At 40.2% G+C, this 15,153-nt stretch overlaps 1 protein-coding gene across 1 annotated transcript in view; it reads right to left on the reverse strand.

Moving 5' to 3' along the window:
* PSMD1 (proteasome 26S subunit, non-ATPase 1) overlaps window positions 1-15,153 on the reverse strand; it is a 2,664,479-nt gene that overhangs the window by 862,351 nt on the left and 1,786,975 nt on the right. The window contains exon 17 of the mRNA XM_044070690.1: window positions 2,893-3,007. Within this exon, the coding sequence (XP_043926625.1) occupies window positions 2,893-3,007 (115 nt within the window). The remainder of the gene's footprint in view (window positions 1-2,892; window positions 3,008-15,153) is intronic.

Genomic DNA, 15,153 nt, shown 5'->3' on the forward strand with positions numbered 1-15,153 from the left:
TTGTTGAGGGAGAGTGGTTATTCTTTGCTTTAACTGAGAGATTAGGAATTGCTGATACTTAAGCATGTGAAATTGACAATTCAGTGCCCTCATAGCTAGTGTGGCTGAGGTGTAAACCTTTTTTCCCCCACCTGTCTAATGCTCTGGAATCCCTCTCAGAAGGTACTGGGTTTTTAGCCATAGAAGCCTTAGCCCCCTTGGGACCCAGGGAGATGGTCTCTGGGTCAGCTACAGGGCTTTTGTAAAGAAATTTGTGGGAATCAGGCACTCTATAGCATCTGTCAAGCTTAGACGGAGCAGGAGGTAGAGAGTCTGGGTTCAAACTTGACTCTAGACATCATCCACAATGTCCAAAACTGGTGGGATGGCAAGTGGTCTGTGTTGAGGGAGTAAAAAAAACTCTCTGAGCCTTTTCTTTGAGTCAGAGTAGTCCTGACCTTCCCAGTGAAAATGTTCCCTCATAGTGTGTAAAGTTTCCCCAAAGGAGTAGTCTTCAGGAGGAGAAGCTGAGGGAATAGAGTCCTCAGCATCAGAATCTTCATAAGGAGAGAAGGAGTAATCTTGGTCCTCAGAGGAGTCTGAAGAAATGGACACTTGCTCAGAGAATGCATAATCTTCCTCTTGTCTAGGCCTTTTGTCAGGAGGGGGCTGGGAACCCCTGATTAAAGAAATCAAATCTACAGCCATTTTGAGCATCTGTTTCTTAGGCATGGCGCCTTGAACAGGGGACTGAAGTGCAGTCCTTTTAGATTTAGTAGGAGTCTTCGACTTAGAAAACGTTTTAATGGTGAGAGTTGGTCTGAAAATGCCTTCAGAAACTGATGGTGTTTCGGTAGCACCGACATCTTTTGTAGCAATGTCTTCGGAAGGGCCTGAACTAAATGGTTGCGTCGGCCTGGTGCATTCCGCCAAAATTTCTGTAGTGGTCTCAGGTTCCAGATCTGCGGTAGTCAGGGGCTGCATCGGAGCCTCACTGAGGACCGGAGAACGGATCAGCCGAGGCCTCGGAATCTGGCTTAGGCCTGGGCTGTCTGTCCTTATCCTTGCGTTTTTTTGTGCACGCCGGTAGTCGGTTGCTCCGACGGCATGGTGTAGTTAAATTTCCTACCAAAGTAGTGTCGTGCGAAATCAAAGCGTCTTTTAATAGTACGCTTATTAAACCTAGCACAAAACCGAATAGCAGTGACGTCGTGGTCTGGGCCTAGGCAAGGTATGCAATAAGAATGAAAATCCTTATGAGGTATTTGCTTCCCACAAGAAATACAATTGTTAACTTTTTCTGACATCGGACCGAGGCAAGAAAAGTTTCCCCAACAGGGTACTTGGCTTTATAGAAGACTTCGGTCTGAAATTTGAATTCGAAAATCTCAGGAGTCGGGCGACCGGCACTTGAGAACTGCTTCTGCTTCGGGCACCGCGTGGCAAGAAAGACTGAAGAAAATGGCGTCAATTGCATTATATATACCCCTGGCGCACTGATGTCAGGGAAGAGGCGACAACAACAGACGCCGGACCAAGACTTTGGAATTCCGGCCGACTGTGGGACCACCTGATGACAGGATAACCCAAGTGTGATGACTGCAGCAGGGTAACACGATGAACATCTGATAGAAAGGAGTAATGAACTCATATCTTGACAACTTGCATTTAATGCACAGACATCAAAATTAATAACTACATAACTAATGTGCATCAAAGGGTATATTAGCTTTGCTTTAGACAGCAAAGTGTAGAGTAATAAAAGCATGACGAGTTATTTTTAGATATGTTAACATAGAATACCTAGTGCATCCTTACACCAGTCATGCTTCAAGAAGTGACTTGTGTAAACATTCTAGTTCACTGCATTTCCACATCAGTCAGCCTGCACAAATTAACTGGTGCATCACTACGCCAGTAACCAGTGTGAAGTGACTCATCTACTGCAACCCTATGTCAGTCGCACAGCACGACTAGACATGTGTAAACATTATCGACTACTACATGTCAGATACAGTATGAAATGTCTGGTGTACATATTAACATTCACTACATCTCTACATCAGTTAAACATTAAGTGACTGGAATAAACATTCTCATCCACCACACATCTCTACATCAGGCAAAGCTCATGAAGGGACTCAGTTTCAAATGTTCTTATTCACTGCAACCCTAGGTCAATCACACAGTCAAATAAACGATCACATGATCATTTTTAAAATGGCACTCATTCACTTCTTCCAAAGTCAGGGCAATTACACTAATGAGGATCATTTTATGGCATACAACTTGCCTTCTATGATGCTGGAATGAATGTGGACGACACCAATAAGAGTAGTTTATGCTGCACAATATGTAATGCCCTATGCCCTACCACTAACTTTTAATTACTGCTATTTTCATATAGGTTACTTGAAAAAGAGCCTACAAGCAATTGCCAACTATCAAAACCATGTCTTTTTGTGGTATGGAAAAGGGGGACAGATGCAGGCTCAACTATGCGCGTTACATATCAATGCCAATCAGCATATTGGCACACTGCACTAAGATGCATTCAGAAAATGACAAAATTCCCACATAACTTCCACTGTTCTAGCTCTGCAACCTATCCTTTTATGTTGCACTTTATTTTGTCACACTATATGTTCTTCAAAAGAAAGAAATGCAAGTTTATAAAATAAAGGATACACCCTTTCCCCAACATGATACTACTCAGAAGCAGTACATAGAACAAGACAAAGACATAACTTGAGTTGAAGTTTGACATCAATGAATCTATACATTTTTACTGAAGGCTTGACAAAACTCTTGGCAGTCTACACTAACAACAAGAAGTTATGCATCAGAAAAGACAAGGTAAGCTAACAGGCAGGAAATAATTCAACAACAAACCTTCTCTACCACAGCTCTCACCTTATTTCCTGTTCCAGCACAACATATACCCAGCGCCATGGCAGCCCCATACCTCACATGTGGATTGTAGCTCTCTGACAGAAGGGATACAACACTGGGACACTGCTCTGGTGTTCTGGAAGAGAAGAAAATCAAGAAAGGATAAACGGTTTTAATTTTCTATTTGTCACATTTGGTTTGTAGCATGTGCATTTTTGGACAGACAGTAACTTTGCTCCTTCTTAGCATTGTGCCAGATATAGCACATGAATCCCTACCCACTTCTAACTAGAATCAACATGTCAGGCTTAGGGCTCCTAGTCCCTCAACTTCAAATATTAACACAATGCTGTGCACAGCTTCCACAAACAGGTTATACATCACATTAGTTAAAACTATCATAAAATTCTCATTTCCAGGTATCAGCCCATGGACCACTTAATTACTTACTTAGTTAGTGTTTAATTATTTAAGTACACAGAATATGCCAACCATTAACCCTGCAAAACACCTCAAGTTGTATTTTGTTATGCAGAGGTAACCCAAATGACATTTTCAACTTTTGCTGATGAATGCTATACAACTGCTTAAGTGCTGTTACTCAACAGAAGGTGTTTATCCCTACACTGGGAAATTAAATCTCGCAAAAAAATAGACAATTGGAGATAGCTACTACAGTTGTGAAGGAAAAAAAAAAACACAAAACAGTACATATAAATCCAGGACTCTCACTCGTAATTTAAAGGATATCATATGATGGAACTGCTTAACAACAATGCATCAAGGATTTCAAATTTATATTCCTTATGAAATGCCACTGCTTATTAAACATCAAGAAAACAAACCTGCATCTTTCTCCACAGCAGATTGGCAGGCATCATATAGTACAGTTCTGTAAGTAAACTTACCATAACAGTAGACGTTTGAATAGAGCACTGCTGTAGTAGCCTAAGCTACATATGACAATTATCAGAGCTGAGTAAAGGGGAAAAGGAAGAGTCAAACAGTAGTGTGTGGTGTAGTCCTATACAGATGACAAAGCTGCCTCTAGTATATTTCTTCAGTACACACCTTTCCAAAGAGTCACACAAGTAGCTGGTAGAATGGCCCCGAGTTTGCCTGGAAGTTTTGTGTTATGGGGAGAGTAACACAAGAACATACTAGGCAAGAGATCATGGGGACCATAAGCTGCCTAACCATACACAACTTTTAAGCAAACTTTGAAGTTCTTGCAACTCCTTTTCAAATTACTTTCCAAATCCATCAGGGTCATATATAACTCTGGTGTAAATTTAAGTCTACCCATCCAACCAGACATCATGACTAGTCTTAAAGGTAGCTAAAATAGTACTTTGAACTGTACTGGTAACTTATTTCACTGGCTAAGAACATGATGAATTAGGAACCTCTCTCCAGCAAGTGTTGCTTATTCGTTGGTGCAGACGAAAGTCCTTATGTGGGTTTTGTGAAGAAATAGGAAGTTAAACAGGACTTGTTTTTTCATGGCTTGAAAAATGACAAAAAGGTTACACCTCAGCCAGCAGTAGGCTAATGAATACAAGAAGCATTGTGATAGTCTATATCAGTAGTTGAATAATTTAAGACCTTTAATTTTTTTGGTTAGAAATCTTTGGAGCCTTTCCAGTTGAATGATGTGCTTGGATTTGCACACACCAAATAGGACACTGAAGTCACTGATGGGTCTGTTAAGGGTAGAATACAGTTGTAGGATGACCTCTCTGGATCTTTAAGATATTCCCTTGGAAATTAACAGACCAAAATAGAAGAATTTCCTGACTGTGATGGAAACATGATGATCGAATGAGAGAAAGTTATCTATAAAAGTACCTAGGTCTCTTATGGCTTTATGGGTCTGAAGAGGAGCATCATTTATAACACAATGCAGGAACAACCTTTGTTCCAAATGTTAGTATGTTGCATTTTTTTTTTCATTTAGTCAGAATCTGTTTTGGATACACTATGTATGGGCATATTCTAGCCCTTGCTGGAGCTGTTCTGTATCAATAGATGAGCAAACAACAGTGCCCAACTGGTAGTCATCAGCAAACTTGGTTAACCACATTTCTGGGATATTGGTTTGGATGTTAGCAAAATAAATCCCAAACAAGAGAGGGTCCAGAACTGATTCCTCTGGCACCCTACTAGTTACGAATGAGCAACTTTCAAAACTTGTGATATGCTGAATAGCCAATTTGGAATCCAGAAGACAATGCAGGAGTTTACATTAAGCTCATCTAATTTTTCAATAAAACCAACATGGGAGTGTCAAAATCCTTAACCAGGTTGAGATAAGCAGTGTGCACAGAATGATCACTATTCACTGCAACTTAAGGAAACAGGACCCACCCTTCACAAAGATCTATTTCAGTTAAGTTGCATGTGTCTGTATAAAGAAGTTCTACTATGATGCATCTCATAGCATTACATATAAGCATATAAGGCAGATAAGTCTGATGGATTACCCAACACAAAACAGCACAGGACAACCACTAAGAAATAGCCTGTTGACAGTGGTTGTCCCTTTTTCTCATCACCATAAAAGAGAGAGCTTATTAGAAGGCCTGAAAGTCTTAGTTCTAGCAGTGTAGTACCAGAGGTTTTTTAACCTCCGCAAATAAAACAGAAGATGGATTACCTGTCAGTGTAAATTCTGAAACAGACAAATGAAGGATTCTCCTCAAAAATCCCATCTTTGGAGGAGAATATAGACACTAAAAGAAAAGGCACTAATCACTCTAAATAGGAACACAGTCTCTAACATGTTCTTTAACATGGGTAACCTTGGGTCAACAGTTCCTATCTGGAGGTGTAAACTTTGCATTTTGAATGTGTACATATTTGAGTGCGTTTGATGTTTTGTACAATGTACTTGTATCTATGCTGATGTATTAGGAAGTCTGACTCTCCATTAAAGCACTACAATGGCGACAGGCTGTCTACATTTGCAGTTCTTAAGGTGTTGAAGTAATGCTCCTGAATCACCTCAATGGTTCATGTTCATTCTTACTGCAAAATTATTCAAACCACAATGAAAACAAGAGGTAAATTAACAGGCTGACCAGTAATACACAAAGCTACTAGACCCTTATCTTGAAATCAATGCAAGAAATAATCCACAGCTCATAAGCAGAAAGTGTATTTCATTTAACATCTGCAAGAATGAAAATGACATATCAAGTGAGATGCTTAATACACTTTCACCATTTAGTCTCACATTTTTTGCAGCTGCAAATATGACACAATGTTAGCCAAATATCTTAAAAGAAACAAGAGACATACATGCTGAGACTGGTCCTACACATACACAACAGTGAGGACAATAAGCAACAAAATGCACTAACATGAGCCCACAAGCACCTCTGCACTGTAACACACACACAGACAATGATTAGCCAACATATTGTGGTATTTTGCACTATTGACTGCAGGCTAAACAGGAGTTAAACTTTATCTTCTAATGAAATAGAAATGTTCTACCTTTTAATAATTGTAGCATATCTAAGGAGAGGAGAAGAGAGCAGCTGCCCCACATGCAAGGTATCAGGGGGCATGACTGTCAGATACCAGTTGTGTGGTGGTACAGTACAGCATTCAGAACTGAACGCAGACACTGTAGTCATGGCTAAAGTACTGAAGTGCTTCATGAATGACACTTTAAAAAAACACAAGGCAAAAAAAAAAAAAAACTTGCGACAGTTTAATAGAGTTGAGGGTTCAAGATTTGAGAACTACACAGGGTGCAACAAATCCCAAGTAGTGTTCTGCCCTTGCAAATGCACAAGTAGTCATTTTTGGCTAGAGTAGTCTCCTGTACTATGCTTTGGCTCCTAACAATGGCAAATGACCTGCAAAGAAACAAGCTGTCACAAAAGTAACAAGACAAAAAAAGTCAGAATCTGGTGTCACTCAGACGCAAAATAGCAGACCTTACACCTTTCGCTATCAATGCTGGTCTCACTTACTGCACCACGGTCTACAAAAAACACAAATATTAAATGGTGCAGGCTGTGGCTTCTTTTCATCAGGGCAGTAGCCCACTTAGTGGCTTACCTCCCATGTATTTCTGAATCCTGTACTACTTTCCCCTATTTGTATTATGACCTTCACTTCCAATATGGATAGGCACAAACACAGAGAGCTGACAGAGTACCCACCAGTGACATTACCCACTGGCTCAATACCCTGAGTAGCATTCATGCAATGCTGCAGATGTACAACAAATAGGCTGCAAAGTACTGTGCTGTCCCCATTTACACTAAGCTGCTGAAAGAAATTGCACCCCCACTCATCCCCCACAAGGATCAGCAGTGCAATGACCACATCCAGTTGTCTCCATCATAAAGCTGTGGGAGGTACCCATTAACTGCTCAACCATACTACCATACTAGCTACTCTGGCATACAGCCCACACACCAAAACCACTGCTGCAATAGCTGGAACACACAAGTTATGCCAAATGCAAGTGTTGAACACGGATTGATTCATGTGATATAAAACTCAAAGGTGAGGTGGAAGCATGCAACCATTTTTCACATCTTGTTAACTGCATCTTGTTTTCAATCTGGTGACAAAAAGTGTGCAAGACGTTTGATATACTTTTTACAGTGAAACCTACGGTCAATGAACCTTATGCTAAAAAAGACTACGCCAAAAGGTGCCATACAGTCTATTATCCTTAAAGCACTTCCTTTACCATAGTCTCTACAAGCAAGAGGTGAAAATAACTAGTGTTGTGTGGGTGTGAAGGGGAGGGTGCATTATGTACTCCAGTTACCGACTGGTATATCAAAATACTAGTGTAGCACTCCAGTTATTCTGGGTCTCCACTTAACAGCTTATTCACTCGTGTATCATCTTCATGGTTCTTACTTCTATGCAATGTGTTCTCTCGTACCTGAAAGGGCTCCTAATACCACAGGTCTTTTTTTTGTTAAAACAAAACATCTTTAAGCCATCACATATGAGACAGGCAATCTTACACTTACATAAATGAAATTAAATCATACATCACACAATTTCAATTGCAAACATTATACATTACAAACCACACTGACACAACTGTAGATGCAAACATTATACTTCACTTATAATCTGTTCAATCATTGTTAAACATTACATAGCTCATTCAAATCCTGCCTTCTTTTAAACCTCGTTCCTACTCTGCACGTATTGATGCCACAATTCCCATTTTTCTGATGTAATTTGCTCCTACCCAAGATCCTACATCCAAATTGTTTTACCTCTGTTACTATCTTCGCTACTTCTAGTAAAGTCAGCATAGACTCTGACTTCCATTTTCTAGTAAAAGCTCTTTTGGCAGCCACCATAATTAGACTCAGCAAAGCTTTACTATATCTAGGCAATTTCGATTCTATATCAGCTCAAAAAAATAATTTCCTTAGTTACACCAATTTGCTCACCCAATATCTCTGACAGAGTAGTCTGCAGGGAATCTTTAAAGTTTGCCAACTCCCAGAAAATATGTTCCCCAGTTTACCTCTTTCTTCACCATCACACCTCCAAAAAACTCTCTGCAGTCTACTTGGGGTATAAAAACACGTGCAAATTCTCCCAAGCAAAGATCTTAAACTTTCTAGACTTTGTTGCAAATTTGGGACACAAACATATCCCCACAGTTTCTTTGTGAATTGCTTATCCAATCTCTCTTCCCAATCATTTCTAACCACATCTGATACTTACAGTTATCATGCAATTTTTATATGCTCTAATTATTCCTTTCTTAACTTCTACTCTAGACTCTACTAAATCCTCTACATGTGCTGGTCTGTCATTCAGGACCATCCTATTTCTTTCTCTCTGCCTATACTCTGATATCAACCCTTGACAGGGAAGGCAATCTCCAAACTGCAGTCCAAACAAGTTCTTAGCATCTTCTCACTCTATTACCTTTCCCTCTCAAGTTACTTGCTCCTAGTACTTTGGCTCCTTTGCCAGTTTTCTCTCAAATTCCAGCCCGCTTTTGCCTACTGTCTGTATCCCTAATTGCAGTAATCCCTACCGACAGAATCTCTTTTCTCCATTCCAGTGTTGGCTTGGTTCTTAGAATACTTTCTGCTACTTTATGAATATAATACTCTGTAGGATTATTGTTATTCTCCCTAAAGGTCTGCATCCAAAATCCCAGTCTCTCCTTGTTTCTTGAGCTTCGCCCATTTCATTATCATCTCTTTCCACTTTGAATTATAGTTTTCTGCTTGTGCTATAAGAGCCTAAACTGTGTTGCTCTGTAATACCCCTTCAAATCGGGTACTCCTAGTCTGCCTTGTTCGGCTGGAAAAAAAACTCACCTCACTTGACTCTTGCTGTCTCCTCCCCCAGATAAAATCCTTCAGATCTTAATTGCCATCCACAACTTCTTCTCTGGTTGATAAAAAAACATGCCTGACCTGTGTACAAGACTAAAGGAACTAAAACATTTCGATTGCTTGTATATTGCTATTGATATCCATATTTCCATTTTCTCGTTTTTATATTACCCTCTGTTTAGTCTCTTCACACATATTAGCTGCCACACCAAAATCATTTTTAATCCATACTTCTAAACATTTGATTTTATCAAGTCCACATAAATATGGATATTGCTGAACCAGTTCATGTGTGGGTACATAATTTACCACTATTGCCTTTGTTTTAGCTTCATTAATTTTGTATCCTGAAAAGATTTGAAACTGTCTCAAAATGTTCCACAATACTGTGATGTCCCTTTCTGGTTACATCAGGTACAACATAATATAATTTGCAAATACAGCCAGCTTTTCTTGACTACCATACCAATTATATACTTGAGCTTGGTTCAATGGTTATGGAATATATAATGTTGTGTTTGTGTGTGTGTGTGTGTGTATAAATAAATATATATATATATATATATATATATATATATATATATATATATATATATATATATACAAAATCCCGCGGTAGTGGTGCTGTGGTAGCGTTGTCGCCTCACAGCAAGATGCTGTCCCGTTCGATTCTCAGCTAGAGCGTCTTGTGTGTGGAGGCATGCGTGAATGAGCATGCCTTCGTTGAAGGTTGTGAATCAGGGCTGGTAACTCGGCACGTAAAAATCCACTACCAAACATTAGCTGACCGGAGTTCCGCTGCAGCGACCCCTAACCGGGATAAGTCAAAAGACACAACATATATATATATATATATATATATAAATATATATATATATATATATATATAGATCTATATATATATATATATATATATATATATATATATATATATAGATCTATATATATATATATAGATCTATATATATATATATATATAGATCTATATATATATAGATCTATCTATATATATATATAGATCTATATATATATATAGATCTATATATATATATAGATCTATATATATATATATATATATATATATATATATATATATATATAGATCTATATATATATAGATCTATATATATATATATATATATATATATATATATAGATCTCATTCCAATGGTTCTAAAAGTAACACAAATAAAATAAGACAGGACCCCACCCACTTGAATTTTTGCCTCTAATCCCTCATATATCCTAATCAACCTTATAATTTTATGACCCATTACAGAGTACAACATCCCGTTTGGTATGCTCTTCACAAGACACCTGCAACAGCTGGAAAGGCCACAGAAATACCTCACTAAAAGAATCACAGGCCTAAAGCAAATGCCATATGCTGACAGTCTAAAAAAACTCCAGCTATACTCTGTGGCATAATGTCTACTCAGAGTCGATCTCTGCTTAACATACAAGGCCATGTCAAACCCTGAGCTTTTGGAAATGCTCCACTTAAAGAAATCCCAATCCCTCAGAGCCACGCGCTCCAGGGATCTAAACCTTGTTATCACAATAAACAAAACATGCTGGAGGGATAGGTTCCTGACCCAGAGACTCCCCATATTCTGGAATAGACTTTGCCCATACATGTCAATCAGAGCGCCTCCTTGGCCCTCTTTCAAAAGGAACCTTGACAATTGCATAGAAGATGGGAAATTCACCCCGGGAATCACATCAGTCGCCCTGCTAGACAGGGGTCCAGGGAAGTAAAATACTGTGGGAGGAAATATCCAGGGAATTGTTATGGCTAGGTTTGTACCTAGGGCTGATAGCCTAGTACCAACCTATGAGGGAATGCAAAGGCTTCCATTGCTCTGGTAATAAAGCCCCAGCTTACTCTGTTAAATGTTTTTTTCTGCTTCAAGATCACCAACCACAGTGGTATTTTCTTACCTTCTGCTTCCTCGGTTCTGAAGAAATTTCCAGCAAAAGTGCAAATCAGCCCTGGGAAATCTCAACTTGCAAACACAAGCATTCCAGTAGAAATAATTATTAGGTGAATGTCACTGAATTTGTTTTTAACAATTTTCTCTTAATTAGTGACTATCTTTGTGAGGTGAGCACAGCAGCATTGAGCTCCACTCAGCTTCTAACTTAAGAGCTTTAATGAAGTTGACCACTCGGCAGGAACATACTCTAATAATCCACCATTCTTACCATAGCTGGGTGGAATTTTTAGTTAAAGCATACTCCCCATTCTATTAGTTCCAACTTCCCACTCCGTCCTAGGGAAGCTAACCACAGATTATTATTGCATCTAACCTTACCTTTAGGCTAAGCTACCTTCTTGCTCAGTCAAACTCTTGCTGTTACTGATAGGTTTTTCTGTAGGAACATACTGTACTGATTGTATACAGAGGGAATAAGGAACTTGTACAATCAGGTGAGCTACAGAGTCGTAGGTTAAAATTATTCCAAAACAAACCTTTAGTTCAGTCCCAATTCCCTTAGCTCAACTCACCCATAAAGAGCTTCTAGCAACATTTGGTTTCTGTAAGCTGAAAAGCTATAACATAGTGCATGGTCTTACATTTCCTGGTTCCTGATTGATTGTTTTTTTTTTTCTTTTCTATTTGGAATCCCTCCTGCTGGGGTTGCTCAGCAACCAGTTCTAACCACCCAATCTCAGTGAGAATTGCCACCCCTCCTCCCCAGAGTCATTCTCATAGGAGGCTATATCAATACCCACCCATTTTGGAGCCATCTTTAAAATGTAGTATAGTCCCCAACCTGAAGGAGTTTCCCTTGGTCTGTTCTCACTAAGTTTTTTTTTTTTTTTTTTACATGCATATGCCTTTTTAGCATTGTCTGTTTGCTGTCATACTTTACAGGGATTTTATGCTGGTTTATATTGGTGCTACATTTATTATTGCTATTTAGAGTGGTATAGTCTGACAAAACTGTGATGCTTGCTATTTTTTTTTTTTTTTTTTTACTGCTCACTGTATATGTAGAGCTTGATTTAATCCAGTGTGTATATGTTTGCTTACATATCTAAACTTACAATTCCTTTTTGATATCTGCTTCACTGTAGTTGCATTTAGTATTAATAAACAGAAAAGTACAGTTTTGTACCTACCATAAATGTAGATGTTCAAGTGTTCACCCTGCTGCAGTCATCACACTTAGGTTATCCTGTCTTCAGGCGGTCCCGCAGTCGGCCGGAATTCCAAAGTCTTGGTCTGGCATCGGTTGCTGTCGCTTCTTCCCTGACGTCAGTGCGCCAGGGGTATAAATAATGCATCCAACGCCATTTTCTTCAGTTTTTCTTGCCCCAGATGTCAGGTGCCCCAAAAAGGTGGTCAGTAATTAGAACCAATTTAAGAAATTTTAGCACTAACACAAAATCCCTCCAGCTATAAGCAAATACAGCAGGAAGGTATTGTAGAGATTTAGCCAGTTAGATCAGAGGGGAAGGAGGAAGGGTAACCTGGACTGCAGCAGAGTGAACACTCGAACATCTACATTTATGGTAGGTACAAAACTGTACTATGTTCATCGTGTTACCCTGCTGCAGTCATCACACTTGGGTAGAATCCCAAAGCTAAGTTTTTCCAGAAGAAAATTGAGGTCCCATGTTGGTGTAGGTGCTCTCCTGGGAGGCCTAATGTTTTTTGCCCCTCTGAGGAACTGCCTTAGAAGTGGATGTGAAAATAAGGGTGGATCCGTGTTGTAATGAGCTGAAATAGCTGATGCATGGATTTTAATGGAAGAAAAAGAAAGTCCTTTGTGCAACATCTCCGTTAAATACTGTAGAATCTGAGGCATGTGAGGCTGAAGTGTATTTTGGCCTTTAGCTTGGTTCCAGGCGCAAAACCTTTTCCATTTATCCAAGTAGGCCTTTCTGGTGCTGGGCCTCCTAGCTTCCAGAATAACATCCATAACTGCTTGGGAAAGAGGAGCGAGCTGGATGGTTAGGTGATTTGCCATGCAGCCAGATTTAAGGTTTTGAGCTGGCTGTGTAGAATCTGATTATTTTGCTGTGTGAGCAAATGGGCAATTTGTGGTAAAATCCAAGGAGGGCCCTGTGCCATATTCCTTAATAGTGGGTACCAGTGCTGGCGTGGCCAGTCTGGGGCTATGAGTATCAGTCGTGGTCTCTCCTTTCTGACTTTCAGAAGCACCTTTGTGAGGAGAGGCAATGGAGGAAAGGCATATGCTGTCAGGTTTTTCCAACTGAATGAGAGTGCGTCCACTTTCCAAGCTTGATGGTGAAGTGTCTTTGTACAACATTTTGTCAGCTGGTAGTTTTGGGGGCTGGCAAACAGGTCTAGGTCTGGTAGGCCCCATTTTTGAGTTATCATTGTAAATATTTGAGGATCCAGTTTCCACTCATGGGGATCCATGATGTTTCTGCTGAGGTCATCTGCCAATGTGTTCTTTTTTCCTGGCAGGAATTGAGCTTGTAACTGAACTTGGTAAGCCAGTGCTGTGTTCCACAAGGTAATTGCTTGCCTGCATAGAGGGTAGGAGTGTGTACCCCCTTGTTTGTTTATGTACCACATCACTGTGGTGTTGTCCGTCCTTACTGTAAGTTGTCCTGGATGTAATAGGTTTTTGAAGGCTGTCAGAGCATTCTGTACAGCTAGCATCTCTTTTTGATTGATGTGCAGATTCCTTTGATCTGCAGTCCATATGCCTTGAATGCACTGTCCTACCATGTGTGTCCCCCAGGCGTAGTCCGATGCATCTGTTGTCATAGTTTGCCTGGCTGGGGGGCAAGGTGAAAGGCTGACCCTTGTTGAGGTGACATGCCTGTGACCACCAAAGAAACTCCTGTTGTAGGCAGGGAATGAGAGATATCATTGTGTCCAAGCTGTGGCTGTGTTGAGACCATACGCTTTTTAGGTACCACTGTAATTTCCTCATATGCAGCTTTGCAAATGTTATTAGTAGAATGCAAGATGCCATGAAGCCCAAGGCATGCAGAATTTTTCTTGCAGGGAGCTGGGTCTTTGTTGCCATTGTTTTGGAATATTGGGTCAGTTGTAGTTGTTTGTCTGGCATCAGATAAGCCTTCTGGGCCGTTTTATTCAAGCTGGCACCCAGGAATGTCATATTTTGTGAGGGTACTAGATTTGATTTCTTTTCGTTTACTGTGTACCCTAGGCAACTTAGAAGATGTTTTACAAAAGCCAGATGTTGTAAGAGGATGCCCTTGCTTTCTGCTTGGATGAGGCAGTCTTCCAGGTATGGGTATATTTGAATTCCTCAATTACTGGTGCCAGGCATTTTGTGAAGACCCTGGGCGCAGTGGATAAGCCAAAGGGCAGTGCAGAGAATTGGTAATGGGTTGAACCTGCAATGAAACGGAGGTATCTTCTACAACTCTGTCTGATAAGGACATGCAGCTATGCCTCCTTGAGGTCCAACGTTACTAGCCATGCTTTCTTGCCCAGCATGGAAATAAGCTGCTGTAGCGTTAGCATCTTGAATTTGGGTACTTGTAAGAAGGTGTTTAGAACTGAAAGGTCCAGAATTGGTCTCCAGGCATTGTCCTTTCTGGGGACTAGAAAGAGTCTTGAGTAAAATCCTTGGCCTTGCTCCCGTCCAGATACCAGTTGAATGGCTCTCATGTCCATGACAGCTGTAATTTGTTTTTGTTCCTCTGCCCATTGATTTTGTGGCAGGTTTGGCATTCTTTTCATTGGCAAGGTGTGGAAATGGAATCTGTATCCTCTTGAAATTATGTCTAGGACCCATTTGTCCTTTGTGACAATGTGCCAGTTGTCTGCAAAGAGTGCGAGTTTTCCTCCCAAGGGAGCTGCCAAGAGTGTGTTCCTTGGCCGGATGAGGTGTAAGTCATTGAGTTTGCCTTCTAGCAGTTTGGGGCCTGTCTTTTCCTCCCTTCTGTGTTGCAGTGCCCCATTGTCTAGGTTTGTACTGG

The sequence above is a fragment of the Protopterus annectens genome, chromosome 4.part1 (assembly GCF_019279795.1).
Source record: "Protopterus annectens isolate FY-2018-M chromosome 4.part1, PAN1.0, whole genome shotgun sequence".
NCBI lineage: Eukaryota > Metazoa > Chordata > Ceratodontiformes > Protopteridae > Protopterus > Protopterus annectens.